This window comes from Panthera tigris, chromosome C1 (genome assembly GCF_018350195.1).
Source record: "Panthera tigris isolate Pti1 chromosome C1, P.tigris_Pti1_mat1.1, whole genome shotgun sequence".
Lineage (NCBI taxonomy): Eukaryota > Metazoa > Chordata > Mammalia > Carnivora > Felidae > Panthera > Panthera tigris.
The window spans coordinates 160123589-160144471 of record NC_056667.1 but is presented as its reverse complement, the minus strand read 5'-3'; the positions used below and the strand labels follow the sequence as shown (position 1 = coordinate 160144471).

The 20883-nt window shown below is 41.5% G+C and overlaps 1 protein-coding gene across 4 annotated transcripts in view; it reads right to left on the bottom strand.

The window, feature by feature from the left end:
* Positions 1-258: 258 nt before the first annotated feature.
* Positions 259-20883, bottom strand: part of RAPGEF4 (Rap guanine nucleotide exchange factor 4) — a 288747-nt gene continuing 268122 nt past the window's right edge. For all 4 annotated transcript variants that reach the window (XM_042994712.1, XM_015541285.2, XM_042994713.1 and 1 more), the window contains 5 exons: positions 17110-17160; positions 15019-15106; positions 14546-14610; positions 4584-4638; positions 259-1452 (listed from right to left, as the gene is read on the bottom strand). In XM_042994712.1, the coding sequence (XP_042850646.1) occupies positions 1325-1452; positions 4584-4638; positions 14546-14610; positions 15019-15106; positions 17110-17160 (387 nt within the window). In that variant the 3' untranslated portion in view covers positions 259-1324. The remainder of the gene's footprint in view (positions 1453-4583; positions 4639-14545; positions 14611-15018; positions 15107-17109; positions 17161-20883) is intronic.

Here is a 20883-nt window from a genome sequence, read left to right as displayed (position 1 = left end):
TCTCTTAGGAATGAGGGGAATGTTCTGGAATTAGTGACGATGGTTGAACTACCTTGTGAATATACTAAAAGCCACTGAATTTTACACTTTTAAGGGGTGATTTTTATAGTATGTGAATTTTATTTCAATTAAAAAAAATCTGAGTCCCCACCATACCGAATGGTTACCCCTCCCATATTATAGGAATTGAGAACAGCACCACCTTTTCTTGTCAACAATTATATTTAATGAAGATACTGTTATTTACAGAAGATATACATACATACAATTCCTACACATTAAATGTAGCCTAATTGTGAAAAGAGGAAAAAATGTACTCCAAAATTACATACTAAATAAAATAAATAAAAAGTAATCATTTGGCACAATATCTATTATATAGCAAATAAATAACTCTATACCATTGATTGAATGAACTATTTACAATCTATTTGAAAGTGCAAAACAATTGCTGAAAATTAAGATATCTGTAATAACATTTAAGTCCAGAAAATATGTGTTTTTTTAGTCAGTAACAATAATTAGCCAATAGTAAAGATTTTTAATGCCCAGGAAAATATTTTAATTTTGAAAAATGTTTTGTGCATATTGTGCTCTTTTGAAATGTTCTTTTCTTATCTTAACGCTGGCAATTTTTAGAACCTTGGAGTTTCTTAGTGGAATTCTTATGTATGTAATCCTGATTTGTGAGTTTAAAAAAGTTACATTGTAAACATAAATATTATTCTATATATCATCCAGAAATTATGGACCAGTCCTCCCTAAATTACATCAATAGCCATAATGTTTTATAGTAATGTGGTTGGGTTTAATTCCTTCAGAGGTAAGACTATGAAGATGCTAGAATACAAGTTATGGTTTGGATTTATGTGATTCCTCAACACCTTCCAAGACCCCCATGCTCCAAAATCAAGGTTGAGATAAAATTGTGAAACTATACCACCACAGCATTTGTAGCACATCTCACTCGGCCAACTCTCTGAGAAAAACTGTCAGGGGCTTGATATGTCTCTTGACAATGGTGTTTCTACCATTATCATCGGGACTTAATTTATGTTTCAGCAAAGAGGATGGCACAATTGGAAATAAAATAGTGTGACTACAAATTGGAGATTCCTATGCTAGAGTGTGAAAGCTTTATGCAAGTCAAAGAATTTCTTCTCTTACTATGACGCTGGTACGCTGCAGCCCTGACATGTCTCAGGGCGCGTTTCTGCTTGTTTTGTAGAATTTTCTAGTGACAATACAGTCAGTAGTAGCATAAATGGCATTTTTGAAAGACTGTGGACTGGAGGCAAACCATTGCTCTGGGCACTTTAAATGTCTATGGTCGACGAGGCTCTAATCTGTGTGACATCTGTGATAAAGTTCTCTGGTTGTCAATCACATTTAATTGCCGGACATAACTCCGGACATCCTGATGGTTCTTATTAGCTTGAGCTGCATCAGGATCTGTTGAAAGAGAAGAGAGCAAATTGGCATTGTGTAATATATGCATATAAGATACAGCTTTATTTTCTCCAATTATTTGTTACATTTACCATGGATTCCAAGTTTCCATTGAAACCTCTCAACATACCATATTCATTGAAATGTTTCCACTGGGATATTCCATCTCCTCTCTCCTACCCTTTTCTTCTCTGAAATCACCTATTTTGATCATTTTCCTTTGTTGTAAAAAAATGGCACCAAATTAAAGTGAAAGCATCACCTGATAGCCCCTGGTTATACATTAAAAATTGCTTCCTCTTTCCATCCCACCTGTGTCTCACACTCAGCTCTCTTCTCCCTTTGATACAGACAAGGACTAATGGCAAAAGACGTAGTTTTTTTTTGTTTTGTTTTTTTTAAAGTTTTATTTATTTATTTTTGACACAGAGAGAGAGTGGGAAGGGAGGAGAGAGGAAGAAAGAGAATCTCAAGCTGATAGGACAGAGCCCGATGTTGGGCTCGAACTCACAAACCATGAGATCATGACCCGAGCGGAATCCAAGAGTAAGACGCTTAACTGACTGAGCCACCCAGGCGCCCCAAGACATAGTTTTCAGTAGCTCCTAACAAAAGTGCTTAACACCTGGGCTGAACTGAAGCAAGCCAGTGAGATTAATAAATCTGACTCTCCTTGTTACTTGCAAAGAGTATACAGTATCACTGCATAGATGTGTGCTCTTTGAGACTGTTCACGTGTAGGGAAAAGCTCAGCTCATGCGCTGAAGTCATAACTTCTGCTAGACCTTCGATTCCCTGATGCTACTTGTTCGGAAATCCCAATTACTATTCTATTCTCACCTACTTCCCCAAGCATGTAAGCAATGGAGTCATCTGAAGTTCACAGATTTCTCCAAAACCAGGCTGAAAAAAGAATCAAATAAGTGTCCAGAGCCCTCTGCAGAGAATATATATGGGTGAGGAAGGCCAAATCTGACAGTGGTGAACTGGAAACCCAGGTCCCTTTGAAAGTGACTATTCAGCTCCCGCATGATGCTGCTGTCTGGGAATCTGCATTCTGAGTTGCCAGATCTTCCTATTTTTCTAGAGAAATGAAAAGTCTGGATTTCTTTCCTGGAATTTTTTAATGGCAACACTATTTCCAAATAAAAGGGGAAACATGTTCTGTGTAGACCCAACACTTCTGCTGTGGTCCATGGGCTACCTCTGCCCCATGGATCACCAGTAGGGGGCTCTTTTCTAAGCAGGGCACTGACATCACTCCCAAAGACAGTTAGAATGCCATCTGCATATGGGGTGGAGGGTAGTGTTGCAGGTCTGAACACAGAATAGCAGAGAGAAAATACAAAGGCCCCTACTTGCTCTAGGAAGAAACTCATCAGTATAATTATCACATATAAATAATACCACAGTGTTTAATTCCTCGCTTTTTCCCTGGCAGTGTACTCTATATGTACAATATACTGTAATTACATTGTACATATTCCCACAATGTTTACAAATCTATTCCTATAGCTTTATCTATAGACTGTTGACTTCAGAGCTGAGCAGCTGTTGTTTACCAGCAGTTACTGATAACTTCAACATATGCAGTGGATATTGTGTGTATATATATATATATATATATATATATATATATACACACACACATACACACATATATATAAAATCCCCCCAGCCCACCCCCACCTTTCTAGGAGAAGATGTAGGAGAATGAATGTAGGATTTACTTCCAAAGAAGCTTATGGAACAAAACATATTCTATCACAGTTCTTTGATCTCACTGAGAACCTTCCCAAGGCTACAAACCCTCTCAGGCACAGAAATTTTGTGTTTCATTTCAGGAATTTCCTAGAGCCCCAAAGGGCCATGGGTTCATGGGCCTTGTTGTAGACTGACATCACTTATATATTCTCCTATTTCACTTGTATGGCTGCTTTAAGACCATGTCTTTATACATACAGTAAATTACTAGATGAAGAGATGTGAGACATTTTAATCCTTGCAGAATCCACGCAGGAACGGTTGACGACATGTAAGACTATTCCCATTTTGGAAAGAAGAGGAGGCACAGTCATTTGAGTAAAATTTTTAAAGGGCTACTTGCTCCCTAAGGAAAGATTACTTTTCATAGATTTTTTTCCCCCTCTGTACATTAAAAAGTGAGAAGTTTTCAGTTCTGGCATCCTGCATTAGCAAACCCTCACTTTGAGCCAGTCCTGGGCTAGGGAGGGTAAAGACAGCTCTGGTTAGTAAATTGAGAAACTTTTAGCCTCTTTTAGCACAAGGTTTATTGGAAGGGACAGTACTGGTAGCCTCAAAGTCACGTCCATCTCAAATGATCATGTTGGCTTAATGAGCCAAATGACTTCAAGTGACTCATACAATGAATTTAGCAAAGAACTTTTATAGGGGCCACCTTCTGACTCCCAGCCCAGCGCAAGGGAGCCAAAGCTCCACCCCCACCCAAAGTCCCAGCCCAGGAGACAGCAGCACTGGTCTGGCGAGCTGATCTGGTTCTGTGATGCAACCTAATCCCCATCGGTTTAAGGTTGCTATTTATTATTGGTAATGGTTTTATATTAAAGCATTGTATGGCAGCAGTTATTTTGCTATATGTTCAGATTTAGGAAGAACATCTTAAATTCACCTGAGAATACTAGAAATAGAATATGAATTCCTGCTATGGGACCTTTTACAAATGTGTTATACCCATTAATGCATTCTTGCAACACCCCAAGAGACAATAAATATTATCTTTCCCAGTTTATAAACGACAAAACTGAGTCATCAGGAATTGATGTGAGTTTCTCAACATCAAGCAGTGAGTCATAAAGAGTTGCTTTGAGGCAGGATTCGTTGGTGATCATGCCTTAGTCGTCTCTAGTCACACTAGAAAGAGCAAATTTATTCTCTTTAAGTTCATTCATAAAATAGTATTTCTATGGTTAGTTTCTAGTTCTACAGCTAGAAAATCCTTCAACTCAAGGCCTCTATCCCATGAGAATTCATGGTCCAAAGTGCCCCTGACACAATCAAATACTACCCAGACTTCTAGAATGTCTCAGTAGCCTCATTAAAAAGGACTTAATCACCCAGATCTAGATTGCAGCACACGGTAGCATTTAACTTACTGAAGGGCTGGCTCCTGCAGTATCTCACTGTTCTGGCAGTATTCGCAATCATGCGCTAAAAAGAATAGAGAAAAAAAGAAAGAATGAAATGCAAGTAAGCTTAGTGTATAGTCTATAAAGGAAACCAAACGATGATTTATTTCAGTAACACCTGAGCCCGTGAAAAACATTCTGTTCTGAGACATTGACTATCTGGAGGCAGCTGGTTGATGTAGAACAGGTTTCATTACTTGAAAGAGGCATCTATAGTCACACATACAAGGCACTTCTCAGATGAGGAGTACTAATGGCATAATTCTAGTTGAGTTGTTTGTGCCTCTGACATAAAAATCAGTCTGTTGTTTCTCAGACTGTGTCTTACTCCTCAGGACTCGTTTTCACCATCCCTTCCCAGAGGTCACTGTGAACTTGTAAGCAAATTTGTGACTATCCGAGATTTGGAGAAGGGTTAGCTTATCAAGTGCCTCATAAGAAACAGGACTCAGTAATGAGGCATTAGATTAGACTGAATATAATCAAAATATTCTACCTATACATTTTTCTCAACACTGTGCATTACTGACCCTTCTAATCTTCCAGCCAAAGGGTGTGTTTTAATGTTAATCTCAATTATCTGATTTCCTCTCTCCTTCCTTCTTCTTCCTTTCTGATCATAACACTAATGCGTGCACATTTGAGAAAATGAATAAAAGTTAAGAGCAAAGTAGAAGTCACTTAGAATACACCTCCCAGAGTCACTTCATTAATATTTTAGTACAATTCCTTCTAATGCTTTAAAAATAAGTAAGTAAAAATTTTTCAAACAATTGAAGTCACATTTTACATATGTATTTCTGTTGTGATACATGTTTTTTCACGTGGCATTGTGACTGTTTTCCATGCCACTTGCATTTTAAAGCATTTTTAAAAAACGAGTAGGTATTCAACTTTATGGATGGATGGTAACTTATTTAACCTTTGTTAATTTTGTCATCAAGTGATCCTCTCAGTTTCTTTGCAATGTTTTGGTTGCCATAAAGACTTATAAGTGAATTTTTTATACTGCACTCAACTTAGTTTAAGACAAAAGAAGAAAGGAGGAAAAATATGAAGGGCAGAAACATGGGGAAAAACATCCATGAGACCATTTCTCAGCCAGAATGTATGCACATTTCTTGCTGATGGTATTTGAACAGCAGCTGGGACCCTTAGACTCTGTATATTGTCTCAGGACACCTTTGCTGCTCAGACTCTAAAGGGGGTCCCGCGGAGATGGTGGATTAATTCTAACACGAGCAGAAAATTGATCAGGCTCCAGCCAGGGAAAGAGATTTTCTTATCTCTGAGTGGCCATGTAATTCTAGTCCTTGCTTTCTTCTCTCATGGACCCTTGGCTTGCCAAAGTATACAAAATGACTGAGAAATCTTCTGTAGTGTTAAAACAGACAAACAAACAAAACCCCAACTTATTTGGCAGGGAAAAAAAAACTCACAGAAGAGTCAAAGCTTTACAAGTGTATGTGAACACTGATCGCAGCCTGCTGAATACTGAGGCTTTGCGGACTCTGTCAAGCATTAAGTGACATGCGTCTGCACTGGGTAATTTCTCATACACAGAGAGGCAATCGGAAAAGTTTGAACGTCATTTTCATAAAAGATCCTAAAAACCAGCATGTCTGTTGGTCAGCATGTGAAATATACTACAAATACCTCCAAGAAAACGTAACATACAATGTAGAATTAGCCTCTGATATATGGAGCCCTGAAATAAACAGTAACTATGATAATTTTCCTGCTAATTTACTGTAAGTTGTTTTTTCACTTCTGTAAAGGCTTTGCATCGGAAGGGCACGAGTATATTCTGTGTGGAATTATTGTAATTCTTCAGATACTGAATGGAGTGTAATTACTGAAAACCCAGGGAAATGCTGCCAGAGTGCCCCTCTGAAGAATAATAAAACAATTAGCAGGGGTCAGAAACCTCTTCCTATACCATTTTGTAGGGAGTAATTGTTCTGCTTTTCAGTTTTGAAAGCTAAAACATTTCATTCTGACTTTGGTTTTAGACTACTCTTTACAGCTATACTCTGAGGCTTCATAATTTTTAGCTCATTATGTGGTTTAAAATGTGAGAACAATTGTTTAAATCAGTAATTTCCAGCTCTGGAGTTCATTCTACCTTTCTAAATCTTTGATTAATTCTAACAATGGTTTTAATTTTGACGTATCCTTTTTAATTGTACTCAGAGGTAACTTCAGTTTAACTTTGAAATCCAAACCTGGCTTTGCAACAAGGCCCATTGTTTTCCTCCGTGAGGTCCGCAGGGAAATGCTGCAAAATGTAAACCCTCGGTAACCGCCTGTGAACCCCACCAGCACTGCCAGGCGATGCATAGTTACGGAATGCTTTCACAAGGCCAAAGAAGGGTTAACTTGATATTTTGACTCCACCCTCTTTTGCACCCATGGACACCTGCACTATGCTGTTAACAGCTGCAGCCAGCTACCAGGCTCTCTCCTGGGTTGCCAAAAGAGGCTTCAGGAGTCCCCTTCTTCAAGTGTTTGCAAGGTGCATAATGCCTTTTATAGCCTGCCTGTCAACAGCAGCTTCCCACTGTTCGGATGCATCCAGCGAGAGCTACTCGTTCTCGCCAAGGCCAGCCCCTTCCATTTTTAGACATTTCTAACTATTAGACATTTCTTTATCATTCTCAAAGTCATTTTCCCTCTGCTTTTCACCCACCGATCCTCGTTGTGAGCTCTGGAGCCACAGCATATACATTTAGTTCCTTCTTATCAGGACAGTTCTTCAAACACGAGAAGACAACCATTGTGGATATCTCCCCACCTCCCAAGTCTTTTCTGGTTCAATCTATATATTGCCAATTCTGGGGCGCCTGGGTGGCTCAGTCAGTTAAGCACCTGACTCTTTTTTAATTTAATTTTATTTTTTTGTAACGTTTATTTTATTTATTTTTGAGACAGAGAGAGACAGAGCATGAACGGGGGAGGGGCAGAGAGAGAGGGAGACACAGAATCGGAAGCAGGCTCCAGGCTCTGAGCCATCAGCCCAGAGTCCGACTCGGGGCTCGAACTCACGGACCTCGAGATCATGACCTGAGCCGAAGTCGGCCGCTTAACCGACTGAGCCACCAAGGCGCCCCAGCACCTGACTCTTGATTTCGGCTCAGGTCATGATCTCTCACGGTTTGTGAATTTGAGCCCTGCCTCGGGCTCCATGCTGACAGTGTGGAGTCTGCTTGGGATTCTCTGCCTCTCTCTCTCTCTCTCTCTCTCTCTCTCTCTCTCTCTGTGTCTGTCTCTGCCCCTCCCCTGCTCTCTCTCTCTCCCCCAAAATAAATAAATAAACTTCAAAATAAAATAAAAATTGTGAAGTATTGCCAATTGCTTTAACAATTTTCCATAAGACCGGTTCGGGTCTCTTTAAGGCAGTCTCTAGCACGGTGCCCTGGATTAAGCAAATCACAGAGTGCAGAAGAAGAATTATTTTCCTTCCTTGATCTAGATGATGCTACATATCTGAGTCCACAATTTAAAGAAAAGTCACCTTACTGACATCTGTTGAACTACTAGCGGATAAAACCTCTGAACCCATTTCATTGAGCTGCTGTTTGGACACAGCTTCATTCTCTGTAGATGTGCAGTTGATTTCTTGGCCCAAAGTGGAGGATTTTGCATTTATCTGCTTAGAGTCTTTCTATCCTTCTGCAGACTTAAGCCTTACATGTTGTTTTTGACGGCAAACAGCCATTCATTCACTGGTGTTCTCAGTTAAGGTTGGCAGAAACTAAGGTTAAAGAGAAACACAGGCTTTGTTATCCAACTACCACAGCAGGGATGAAGCCAAAGATTATACCCTAGGCTCGCTGATCCTGCCGGAGCGGGCTGGCCCGCCTGGAGCAGGCCAGGCAGCTTTCCTATAATGCCAGGCGGTGGGGAAATACTTGCTTACTCCAAGGCAGAGCTTCCCATCTTTTTCCCCCATCTCAGCAACCCTGAGGTTTATGACACACTCCCTTTCGCAACTGGCTTATTAAAATAGCAGTTTGTACGTGGGGGGTGAAGTGAGGAGAATATGCTCCTTTCGAAGGCGCTCTCACCATCAGTATAGGTGGACGGTGTGACCCCCCCGCTCCACACCTGAACTGATTTTGATGTGTCCCCACCACCCCCACTGGGAATCTCCACCTCAGAGTTGCAAGGGCCCTCGCCAAGAAAGCAGTCCACAGTTAGAAGTTAGAACCTTGGGGTTCCACGTTTCAGATCGCACACAGCCACCCCCCCTTTTTCCAGAGACTAATTCTAGGTCCAGGTCTTCAGCGTTTATTTGCACAAATTAATATGTTCGTGTGGTTCCTCACCCGGGAGGCTAGGAGATGGGCCCATAGGAAGGCTGATGAATTTCCCTCAGGACATGAACTCATGGAGGGAAGCTCAGGAAGAAAAAAGGAGGTAGCAAGCCAAGGACTCTGTAACTACCCTCAAGTTCTTATTTCTTTAGCTGAAAACAGAGTGATTCAGAAGCAGAAGTCTTTCCCAGGGCCTGCCTTACAAGATCCCCAGTACAAAGGTGCTGTCCATAGGAAGGGGCGAGTGGCTGTCTACACTCCAACCCGGCACGGGCAAGTGGCCCTGAGGCTGCAGTTCCAAACACATTTCCCTCCAGCTCTGATGCAGGTAATTCCCCTTGAATCCTGTGAAGGGTCGGAGGCGCTTCTCAGACTGGGCCCTTGGCCTGGACCTCCCTGTTTACCTTTCTGTGGTACCGTGCCCTCAGGAGTGGGCTGGCCAACTTCTGCCTTTGTGCCTATCCAGACAGGTTGATAACCTAGCAGGCTGTCTCCAGCTTTTCTGGCCACCTCTATATTGACTTTGGTCCCCCGGGCCCAGCTTTCCCTTAGCTCTCCCATCCTTGAAGAGGAACAGGCTTTTCTGTCTATTTTTCAAGTTCAGACCAGCAGGCCCTCCAGGCAATGCCACCTTGCACTGTTACACTCTCTTGACCTCCCTCCCACAGACAGACAGCTGCCAGGACAGCCTCCCTCTTCACAGGCTATGTGGCCTCTCAGCTCGGAGTCCTTTGAGGAGCCGCTCCTGGACTTCAGCCCTCTTTTAAATGCCTACCCTGAACAGTTTGGCCTTTCCTTCTCTTGCCACTTGAGATCTTTGCCAACCTTGTTCTTAATGTTTCCCACGTTACCTTTTTCTTATTTCTGCCCCTACTGATTTGACTCTGCGTCCATCTGAATGCCTATCAAATAAAAAAAAACTCTGTCAATAATTCCTTGCTGAGCATGTGTAAAACCACATCTATATCACCTGATTATTTTATCAGATCCTCATATATTTAGGACAGGACTTTTTTCCCCACAAGATCTAGAAATATAGTCTCTCACCTACAAGGATGGTGCCCATGATAGCAACCAAGTAGAATTAACTGCATGGTAAGGAACAGAGATAAAAGACAAAAAGGCCCGGGAGCTCAGCCAGGCTCCACTATATGCATTTTTGAGGAAGAACCCTGAGCCCTGTCCCCTGGCTATGGATCTTTAATATCCAAGAGGTGTGTGACATACAGATATGCACATGTAACGTGCAAGATGCTCACAGTACATTGTACATATCATGGCCATGGGACATGGTAGCTCAGGTGCCTGTCCAGGCAAATGCAGACTATTGTGCTTCTCTGCATTCAGGAAAGGACAATGAGAGGCAGACGCAGCACCACAGGTAGGAGGGGAGGTAGGATGATGTCCAGTTAGGAACAGAAAGAAGGCTGAGGGAATCATCTTGCATAAACTATCAGTAATGCAAAGTGCTTGGGAAATTCCGCTTAATCAAGTGTTCTAATAAAATAGAAAACACTTTTGGATTAAATCCCAAACTGGAATATAACTGGGTTATTCTTTTATTGGGTGCTAGAGAAGTATCAGTGAACAAAACTGATTAAATACCTGGTCTAGGACACTTATATTCTAGTGGGGAAGACAGACAAGTAAAGAAGAATGTTTGAGGGTGGTCAGGAAAGACCACTTGGAGGAGGGGACACATGAGCTGAGACCCGAATGATGAGAAAGCCCAGATAGGTGAAGACTAGCAGAGAGACAGTTTCAGGCAAAGGTAGCAACTAAATGCAAAGGCCCCAAGGCAGGGGAAAAAAAAAAAAAAAAAAAGAAAAAAGGTTGGTTTTGCCAACTTGGATTGAATACAGAGAAGATGAAGTGTGAGGTGAGGCTGGATGGTGCTCAGGGTAACAAGTCTGGATTTGATTACATTATGTTGTTGTATTTAACATGGTTTTGTTTTCCTCTTGATATAGCTCAAGTTACCTCTCTTTGTGCCTTTGGACATCTCTTTTATTATTATTGTAAACTAGTTTCTATATCTTTTTTTGCTTTTAATATTTCACATGTTTCTGTTTTACCTTCTTCACTATAAATAATTTCCTAATGGTCAAAGATGATGGGATTTCTTTGCATTTCCTAGCAAAACCCTTTGCCAGAACAGTCAACACATACTGCATTGCTTTGAAACATATTTTTTGGAAAATCTGCTTTTAGCCCAGTTTGTGAGTTCTATATAAAGAGATAAACTTGCAAGGTCCTCTTGTAGGTTTTTATTGTGTTGGAAAGTTCTGAGAACTGCATGTATTTGAACATTTTGATTTTTACTTGGAGGTTCTTTTCTCCATAGCTTGATATAAATCCGATGCTTTCTCCATGGATCTTGTAATAATATTATTGGTGATAGAAAACATATCATTGCTAGTTATGTAATGCTGTAATTACTGATACAGAAATAAAAGGATTCAAAGCATTTCTCTTTCCTCAATGAGTTAGCTTCTGTTAATGTTTCCACAAGTGTAGAAGCTTGCCCCATGCCTCTCATTCCAAATAAAATGACTATCTTAAAATAATGTTCATAAATAAATACACCTAAATATGGGTATGTCTGAAATAGAACCAACCTCCTAATACAGTAGCATCCGTGGCTATCAGCATGCTTTATGCAGCCTGGGATAGTGGCAGCCAGCCAGCATATTATCCTCTAATCCATTGCTAGTCTACCTCCTAAATGTTATAAATATTCATGTATGCCATAGAAAGATACAAAGGGCTTTATTCAAACATTTTTTTGAATACTCCTTTATGTTCCCCCCAAATGAAAGAATGTCTGCCTTTTTTTTTTTTTTTGCATAAGGATCAGAGTGTGAATTCTCTTTTGTTCATACTCATAAATCCTGAAAACCAATATGCAACAAATTCTCTAATCCTCATTTCATACCTCAAGGGTAAAAAGGTTCAAAATAAAAATACTTAGGGCTGGCACAGTAGTTTGCTGTGACTGGGCAATGCTGCCACCAAGAAAAGGCATCTGTGTTCCTGGCTTCCCTGGTGACTTCTGCCCCTGGCAGGGGTTCCCTCTGGGGACACCGCCTACCAGCCCCACAAAGTCTGCCAGTTCTGCTCACCACCTTGGCCTGGCTGATGAATGACTGGGAAGTGGTGTGGACGTCAACTTGAAAAGAGAGTTGTATCCTTCCCAAGACACACAGCGTCAGTGGGGGGCCACTAGTGGGAGTTGTATGTGGCAGGGGTGATGCTATGGGAACAGGGGTGGGCTTATTTATGGGGATAGAAGGTGGGAAAGCTAACAACAAGTGCCAGGTTGGTCAAGGTCAGGTTTAAAAAACATAATCAAATCTTGTTTTGAAATTCCATTTCTTTTACCAGTAACACTAAACTCACAGAAAGGTAATTGTAAAATTAAACTTTCTCGTGGTGTGATTTATTAAATGAAATACAATTTATAGTTGCTATAGTAGAGAACTAAACAGTTCTCTTTCAGTACTCCCTTCACTCTCTTCACCTTCTCCCTTTCCCCTTCCCTGTACCTGCAATGGGGTGGTGCTGGTCTGCCATTTTGGACCATGATGATATGGCAAGGGAGGAGAAGCTGGGAACCTTGACTGCTTCATAAGCTATCACATTCGCTTAGACATTCACATTAAGAAAAAAAAACAACAACTTAGCTTGCTTAAGCCATTGTCAATTTAGGTTTCTGTTATCACAGCTGAACTGCTCTCCCGGCCATTCAGTTGCTTTTAAGTTAAAGTGGAATGTCTCTGAGAACGGGATGTGAGGAGCAGGGTATGAAGGGTCTCCTCTCACAGGTAGGCATTTAAGAACCCATGGCTGTGGGCATGAAGTAGAGAAGTGGAGAAGTGGAGAAGTGGAGAAGTGGAGAAGGGGAATTCTCTTAATATCCAATGAATACGACTCTTCCTTTGAAGGTTACGGAGGCAACACCAAGATCTAAAAGCCCAGATGAAACAACTTTCATTCTCCTTGACAGATAGTTTTGCTATCCTTGTTTGTTCTGTTCAGTTAACTTTAATGATCAAAAGTTTTAAAGCTCAGTCACCTCTTTAGGAAACTCTGACTTCTACGCCTCTGTGCACATGTATATTTTATAGTCAAATAGTTGGCTCAGCTACCCCTCAGTTTGCATTTCTGCATAAGTGACCTGGAAGGTTCTTTACCTATTTGCTAAATCTTTCATTTCTGGAAAACAAGTTTTGAGAAATCAGGGAAATATGTTTAATTCTCCATACTAATAAGTGAGCAAGACAAAAGAATGTTTTTTCCTTTGACCAAAGAATTACTAAACTGACACAGTATTAGAGATGTTTGTACTCTGCCTTTGGAGGGGAAGACCGCTGAGGAAATATTTGCCATCTAGTATGGAGTCCTTTTGAGGAGGTGTGAACTCATGCCGAAGACATGGAAACCTGTTGCCCAGCAATTGCTCGACCTCTTCACCAGGCTGGGCTTGCTCATTCCCAAAGCTGGATGGTCCAATCCTTACAGGATCACTGCGTGATGTTTCCAGTTGCCCTGGAGTCATACATACCAGCTGGATATCAAGGAATGATGAGAAGAACAGTTTTCTGAGAAGAATTCTATAGCACTCTATGGCATACAGGAATGCTTACATGCCCTGGACCCATTGACAATCTCCAGACATGGAGAGAGTAGGCATGATCGCTACTTCCTGTTGGGGAAACGGACGCACAGAGAACTTATGGGGCCGCTATGGGGGACAAAGCTGAGAATTGAACCTCCTGTCTCCTGAACTCCCAAGTCCTGAGCTTTTCCTGCAGTGCCACATTCACCACTGCAAACCATAACCCCAGGCAGATGCTTACCCACACAGAGATAAGGCTGTAACACCCCATCCATCCAGGCTGCAGCCAAAGGATTTAGAAGACAATGGAGCATTCCATTAACATGCACTTTGTAGCTAAAGATAGGTTTTGGCATTACCTGCTTTATTGCTTCACGGAAGATAAGAAAATAAACTGCAAAGTAACCAATGCCAGATAACAGCTTTTCCTTGATGAAGGGAGCTGCAGAATACTGAATACGTGCCAGTTTCACTTCTGTTATTTCTTTAAAAAATTGTTTTTGGTTGTGAAGATTTTCAAGTTCCCTCTCTGAACTTGGGTGAACTTTATTTATTTATACATTTAGGTGAATACTCCGCAAGAAAGATCTGCCATGGAGTTGCCTTTTACCTACGTGCACTAAAGTCAGGCTCAACAGATAAACAATTCAAAGGCATCCTAGGGAAGTCTAGCTCTACAAACCTGACAACAAAACAACAACATAGAAGTCACTCTGGAACATTCACGCATTTTAGCAACAGGCAGCCAAGGACGAAGCACACGGCATAAAAGCTAGCTGCTGCTGTGAACTGCAGCACAAATGCCATTCAGTTGCACAAAAGAGAACTGACAGGCTAAAATAGGTAGCCAATTTGAGCCGAATATTTCAAAACTCCTTTATGCGTAACTACCTTTTTAATATGGCAGCATATATGGAAATTATTTCCTTTATTAGTACAAATGCAAATTTTATTTTAAAGAAACATTGTGGTTAAGGTTACAATACCGTACGTACCATTTTTTCAAAGTTTACTAGATTGTCAATGAACGTCTTGTTCCCCTCATGAGTAAATGTCATATCTGCAAAGAAATAAAAGTCACATTCTAATCACTAACAGAAATATGTCATACTAAGAAACCACAATAGCACCATTAGATTATGCTGGAGGATTTGCATAACACTGCAGTTGAAGAAAGCTGATAATAGTTCCTTTTATGTTAGGTGTTTAACTTTTGAAAGCACTTTACCTGAGATTAGTAAAATTTCCAAACTAACTGTTTCCCTAGCAAGTCTTCCAAATCATGGATCCCTGCTGCTCCCGTAATCTTCCTAACACTTTCAGAAAAGTCAAGGGGAAGAGGAGGTGATGAAGAAGGTGGAAGGGACAGGACTGTTCTTCCCAAAGAGATCAGTCTGTTGAGGCTCTTGTTCGTTTTCTTCCCCACACACTCATCACTGGCTTGACCTGTGGGTTCCCTCAGAATTACCTTTAATGAGCAAAGGCATGAAGGGGATGAGAGGAGGCTCCAGCTTAGCTACTGTCAGCCTGTAGGCCCTGTGGTTTCTAGAAGGATCCTTTAGAGAAACAAAGAGATGCTGGTTAATGACTAAATGACACACATACCACCCCCTCTGCCTCCTAACACACCTAGGTTTGTTATCCCACAATCAGATAGTTTTCAACCAAGTGTAGCTATAAAAGAAAGGTAGACTTGGGAACGCAAGCTGGTGCAGCCACTCTGGAAAACAGTATGGAAGTTCCTCAAAAAAGTAAAAATAGAACTATCCTACGACCCAGCAATTGCACTACTAGGCATTTATCCAAGGGATACAGGTGTGCTGTTTCGAAGGGACACAAGCACCCGCATGTTTTTAGCAGCACTATCAACGATAGCCAAAGTATGGAAAGAGCCCAAATGTCCATCGACGGATGAATGGATAAAGAAGATGTGGTCTCACTGGGTGTTGTATGGAAACCAATTTGACAATAAAGTTCACAATAAAAAAACTATGAAATGAACAGAAAAAAAAAATAAAATAAAAACTACTTCTAAAAAAAAAAAGAAGATGTGGTCTATATATACAATGGGGTATTACTCGGCAATCAAAAAGAATGAAATCTTGCCATTTGCAACTACGTGGATGGAACTGGAGGGTGTTATGCTAAGTGAAATTAGAGAAAGACAAAAATCATATGACTTCACTCATATGAGGACTTTAAGAGACAAAACAGGTGAACATAAGGGAAAGGAAACAAAAATAATATAAAAACAGGGAAGGGGACAAAACAGAAGAGACTCTTAAATATGGAGAACAAACAGAGGGTTACTGGAGGGACTGTGGGAGGAGGGATGGACTAAATGGGTAAGGCGCATTAAGGAATCTACTCCTGAAATCATTGTTTCACTATATGCTAACTAATTTGGATGTAAATTTAAAAAAAATAAAAAATAAAACAAAAAGAAAGAATTAATAACCTGGAAAAAAAAACACTTGCTGGTTCATAGCACAAAAAAAGATTCTTAATCTCTGTTCTTCAATTTCTCACGTGTAAAAATGGAGCTGATAATAATGAGAGCTACCTCAAAGGATTGTTTGGTGATTAAATAAATTAATGGTTACAAATTACTTTGCTCAATCCTGGAATACACAGAGTTCAATAAAGATTGGTTGTTATTATTTAAAAAAAAAAAAAGGTAGACTTAAATTGATTTTTGCTTTATTTATTTATTATTTTAAAACATTTTTATTTTAGAGAGAGAGAAAAAGAGAGAGCATGAGCCAGTGGGGAGGGCAGAGAGGGAAAGAGAGAGAATCCCAAAGCAGACTCCATGCTCAGCACAGAGCCTGATGCTGGGCTCGATCCCATGACCCTGGGATCATGACCAGAGCTGAAATAAAGAATCAGATGCTCAACCAACTGAGCCACTCAGGCACCCCTGAGTTTTGTTTTAAGACAATTTCCTGGCTGACATGAAAATAACTTGCTTTTTGTTTCGTTTTTTGCTTGAGAGTGAGATTTGCCTGCAGGGACTGAGGGGAGAGACGCCCTTTGAGAGCAAATACAAAATGTGTAAAACAAACCCCACCCATGAGATCCCCCTCTCCCAAAGCACCCCCTCCTCCCTGGGAGTTCTGACTCCCCTCCTCTCTGCCTTGCACAGCCAGCCCCATGTGCCCTCTCTGAGACCATTCCATCACTCCTACCAAGACCTACTCACTCCTTTTCTGGTGTTAACACCTCCCAGCCAATGGGGAACAATAATTTTGGCAAGCCAAGGAAAATGCAGCTTCCAACCCATAGCCAACCTATGCTAGGCGGAAAGGATCCTATTACACTGCTTTTCTTAGTTACACAAATTGACCTTATGTGGGACATAAGTCCTCTTTAAGTTGGTTCCTGAGGGTGCCATTCATTAGTCAGACATGCTTGTTTTAGCAGCACTAAAACGGGATCATAAACTTCTTAAAGTCATACAAGGACAGGTAAAATTTCTGAAATGAGAACTTCAATTCAGCTAATCAGAAACTGGATTAATGCAGACAGTGAACAGAATAAAGGAGCCACTGTCACTTACCATTAAACTTTCAAACTCCGCATAGAACTTCTTGAACTTGCTTGGCAGTTTCTGTTAATGAAATGAAAATACCACACTCATGTGTCAGATTCAATATCTAGATCTGTATCACGTGTTACCATTTCTAGGGGAAATGTATTTCTTTGGCTCTTAAACATGTCTAAAGCAGACCAGACTGTTATCTGTCTTGTCATTTGAGCATATTCTGGAATATAGAGAACTTACCTTTTAAAACTCTTAACCTCGTTGAAACAAAAGTAACTATGGATGCTTTGGTCTTACTGTTTTTATAATGTTTTCTAATTATTCATCAGGAGGACTGCACTCTCAGACCATAAGTGGTTTGGAATCACCTCCTCCCACACCTTAAATTCTCCGATTCCCACAGTTAGGAATTTAGACCAAAGAATATTAGGATTAAAAGTTTTAGAAACCACCTATTTCAATCCTCCTCCTCCCTTACAATGTAAACTCCATGAGGACAGAAACTTATCAGTTTTGTTGATTGCTATCTCTTCAGTGCCTAAACAAGTGTCAGGTACATAGTTACTGCTTAGTCAATATTTATTTGAATAGATTAAACCTTTGCTTACTATAGGGAAGAAATTAAGTCTCACAGTTTTTTTTATTACTATTTTTTTTAATGTTTATTTATTTTTGAGAGAGAGAGAGACAGAGTGTGAGCAGGGGAGGGGCAGAGAGAGAGGGAGACATAGAATCCACAGCAGGCTCCAGGCTCTGAGCTATCAGCAAGAACCCGACTCAGGGCTTGAACCCATGAACTGTGAGGTCATGCCCTGAGCCAAAATTGGATGCTTAGCCGACTGAGCCACCCAGACACATGAGGTCTCACAGTTTAAATGACATGCCCAACGTGGCACAGCTACTGATGGCCAGAGCCTCTGTAATTCACATCACCTGCCCCTTTCTAGAGCTTCTCTTACATACTTGTGCTTTTCCACACAAGCATTTCTCCCCCCTGATTTCTCTGCCCTGCTGTTATACAAAAACTGATGATTCTACCAATTTAGTACCTGAGGTAGCACCGTGGGCTGTACCCATATATCGATTGACACAAGGAGGCCATTATCGAGTCACCTTTGAATTTACTGGCTCTCACTTTGCTTGGGTCCTGAGATCTTAGGAACCCTAACTTCTCTCTTCTGACAGGGCCACGCCAAGGCAGAGCAGCGTGGCGTGCATCCTCTCCCGAGTCTGTGGAAGCACCATCCTCGGCCCTAGAGATCTGGAGTTCAGCTGTGCTTCCCACGGGAAGTCTACTGGCAACAACGGATTCACCAGTTCAGCTTCTGCAATCACAGGAGAGCTCCTCTCTCTTCTTTCTGTCTCATAGCTGAATTAGTTTGTCATCTTCCCATTTAAACATCTGTGCAAAAATCTTACTAGTCTCCCACATGTCCTCCAAGCTCATTTTCCTAGTACCTCTTTTCAAGTTAGGTCTCTGGGGAACCGGATATCCTTGCTCTGAGGGAATGTCCAAAGGGAGGAGAGCTGGGAGAGGCATCAAAGGATGCAAGGATCTCATTCCACGTGTAGTATCCAAATCACCACGTTAGCCGATAACTTTCTACGAACACAGACTACTTTAAAAATTTGAAGTGAATTACATTTTTGGTTAGATTGGTCTTTCTACCTCTCTTTCTTTACTTAACTGGCGTTTGGGTCAAAGGGCATAGGGCAACACATATTTTTGTGGGTCTTAATACTATTATCTATGCACACCCTGTGCCTCCAGAGCAACGATTCTCAACTGGGCTCAGGTTTGCACCCCTCCCCCCACATCCACTGGGGGCCATTTAGTGATGTCTGCACACATTTTCTGTTGTCACACCTGGGGTGGGGTGGAGTGACAGGTGCTACTGGTAGGTAGCAGGCCGAAGCCAGGGATGCTGCTAAGCATCCGACATCACACGGGACAGCCCGAAATGAAGAGTCATCTGGCCCACAGTGTCAATGCTGCCAAGGCCCAGAAAGCGCTCCAGGATTTAACTTCCATTTGCTTGATCTCAGAGTGGTCTTTCCCCTCCAAGTGGGACCATTCCCTTTGCCATGAGGTTTAACTCCTTCTCCCGTTTTGCTCACTGACGGTTTCACCTGTGCTCTGTAGTTCCGGGTGGGGGAGGGGAGGGCGGTCAGGCACCGTCTCTCATGCTGCCCCTGTGGGAGGGAGGCATCATGCTCTTTGCTGGGGCCCTTATGGGAAGCGCATGGATTTGGGTAGATCAACCCGAATCAAGGATGCTTACGAATGAAAGGTCTTCCTACAGAATGATATAATTGTAAAAATCTTATGAATGAGGAGAGGTTTTCTCTTTCAGCAACAGGCCAAAAGCTCACAGACTGATGGATTTCTTCATATTCCCCGTTAACTTTCTCCTTTTGCTGACTGCACCGTCCTGCTCGACCCAAATAGCCTCCTATTTTTCTCTTTAGACAAGAAAGGAGACTCTGGTCGTGTTTCCACCGTGCTACGGCCTTGACGTCTGGCTGCTGTTATGTGATACACCTGCCTTCCGGGACCCCTGTAAGGCTTTATACCTTCCTTGATTTTCCCAGCCAAACCATCTAGACTCCGCGTGGGCATCAGACGCTGGAAACCGGCTGGGGAAAGCATACTGTCTGAGAGGGAACCCTAGGTTTCCACAGATTCCAGGAGCCTTGGGCTGCATGACAGGGGAGCCTGCATAACGACTTCGTTGCTTCAATTCAGTGGCAGCCCTAACTCCGTCCTTTTACCAGCTGGAAGATGATACAGCTGCGTGGCACGCAGGCCTCACCAATTCCCTCATTCCTATATTCAGGGGATGAGCTGCTGTGTGCTGCATCTGCCTGGAATTTTAAGAGAAACCCAAGACAGAAGAACTTGTGAGGACCTGTCCTATAAACAATGGAAACATTTAGGAGAGACCGAGAAAGAAAACAGTTTCAAGAGGGAAGTGGGGAAGGAAATGTTTTAAGGAAAATATTTAGAGATGCAAACAGCTGCCTTTGGTGCCTTTTAAAAGCACCCTTGCAGATTAAGTCTCTGTTACCTACTCCTTGACCTCTTTTTGCGTCCCACTTACACATACTTTTTTATTTTTAGTAAGAGTCTATTTTTGTGTGTATGTTCTATTAGAGATTAGTATTTCTTTAACTATATACCACATGTAGGGGTCAGGCACATTTTGAGTACTTAGCTGATGAAAATTGGAGATGTGTACCACAAATTAACCAACTGTCAACAAACCATTAATCATATTTGCTATAGAAATTCACAGCACACCTGCATAACTTTTGCTCCAACTTGAATATCAGCCAACTGTTGTTCTTCCATACACAGAGCCGACGGCCAGGCGGTTAAGAGATACTTAGTACTCAACTGGGCCAAACAGTTGGCCTTCTGGCTAATTTTCCCTGCAGCAAAATGACTACTTGGTTAAAAATGGATCTTCTGTCCTCTCTTAATTACAGATAAGGCTTATTGCAAAAGCAATAAGCAGACATTCCAGAGAACAACAGAATCTATGAGCAAAAAAACCTTTGACATCATCCAAGCAACGATGTTGATTCATGTTGTACGTAGGAACCAGATGTATTATTATTTACATTGTAGAGACCAAGAAGCTAAGACCCCCTCATCGCCCCCCTACACAAAAGGACAATACCTTTTTAAATTCACACTCTCAGGCAACTGGAAAAAGGAAGACAGGTCACTTCCCTCAAAGTGTCCCACCTTTTCCATTGTTATACCAGTGTGAGTGATATTTCTAT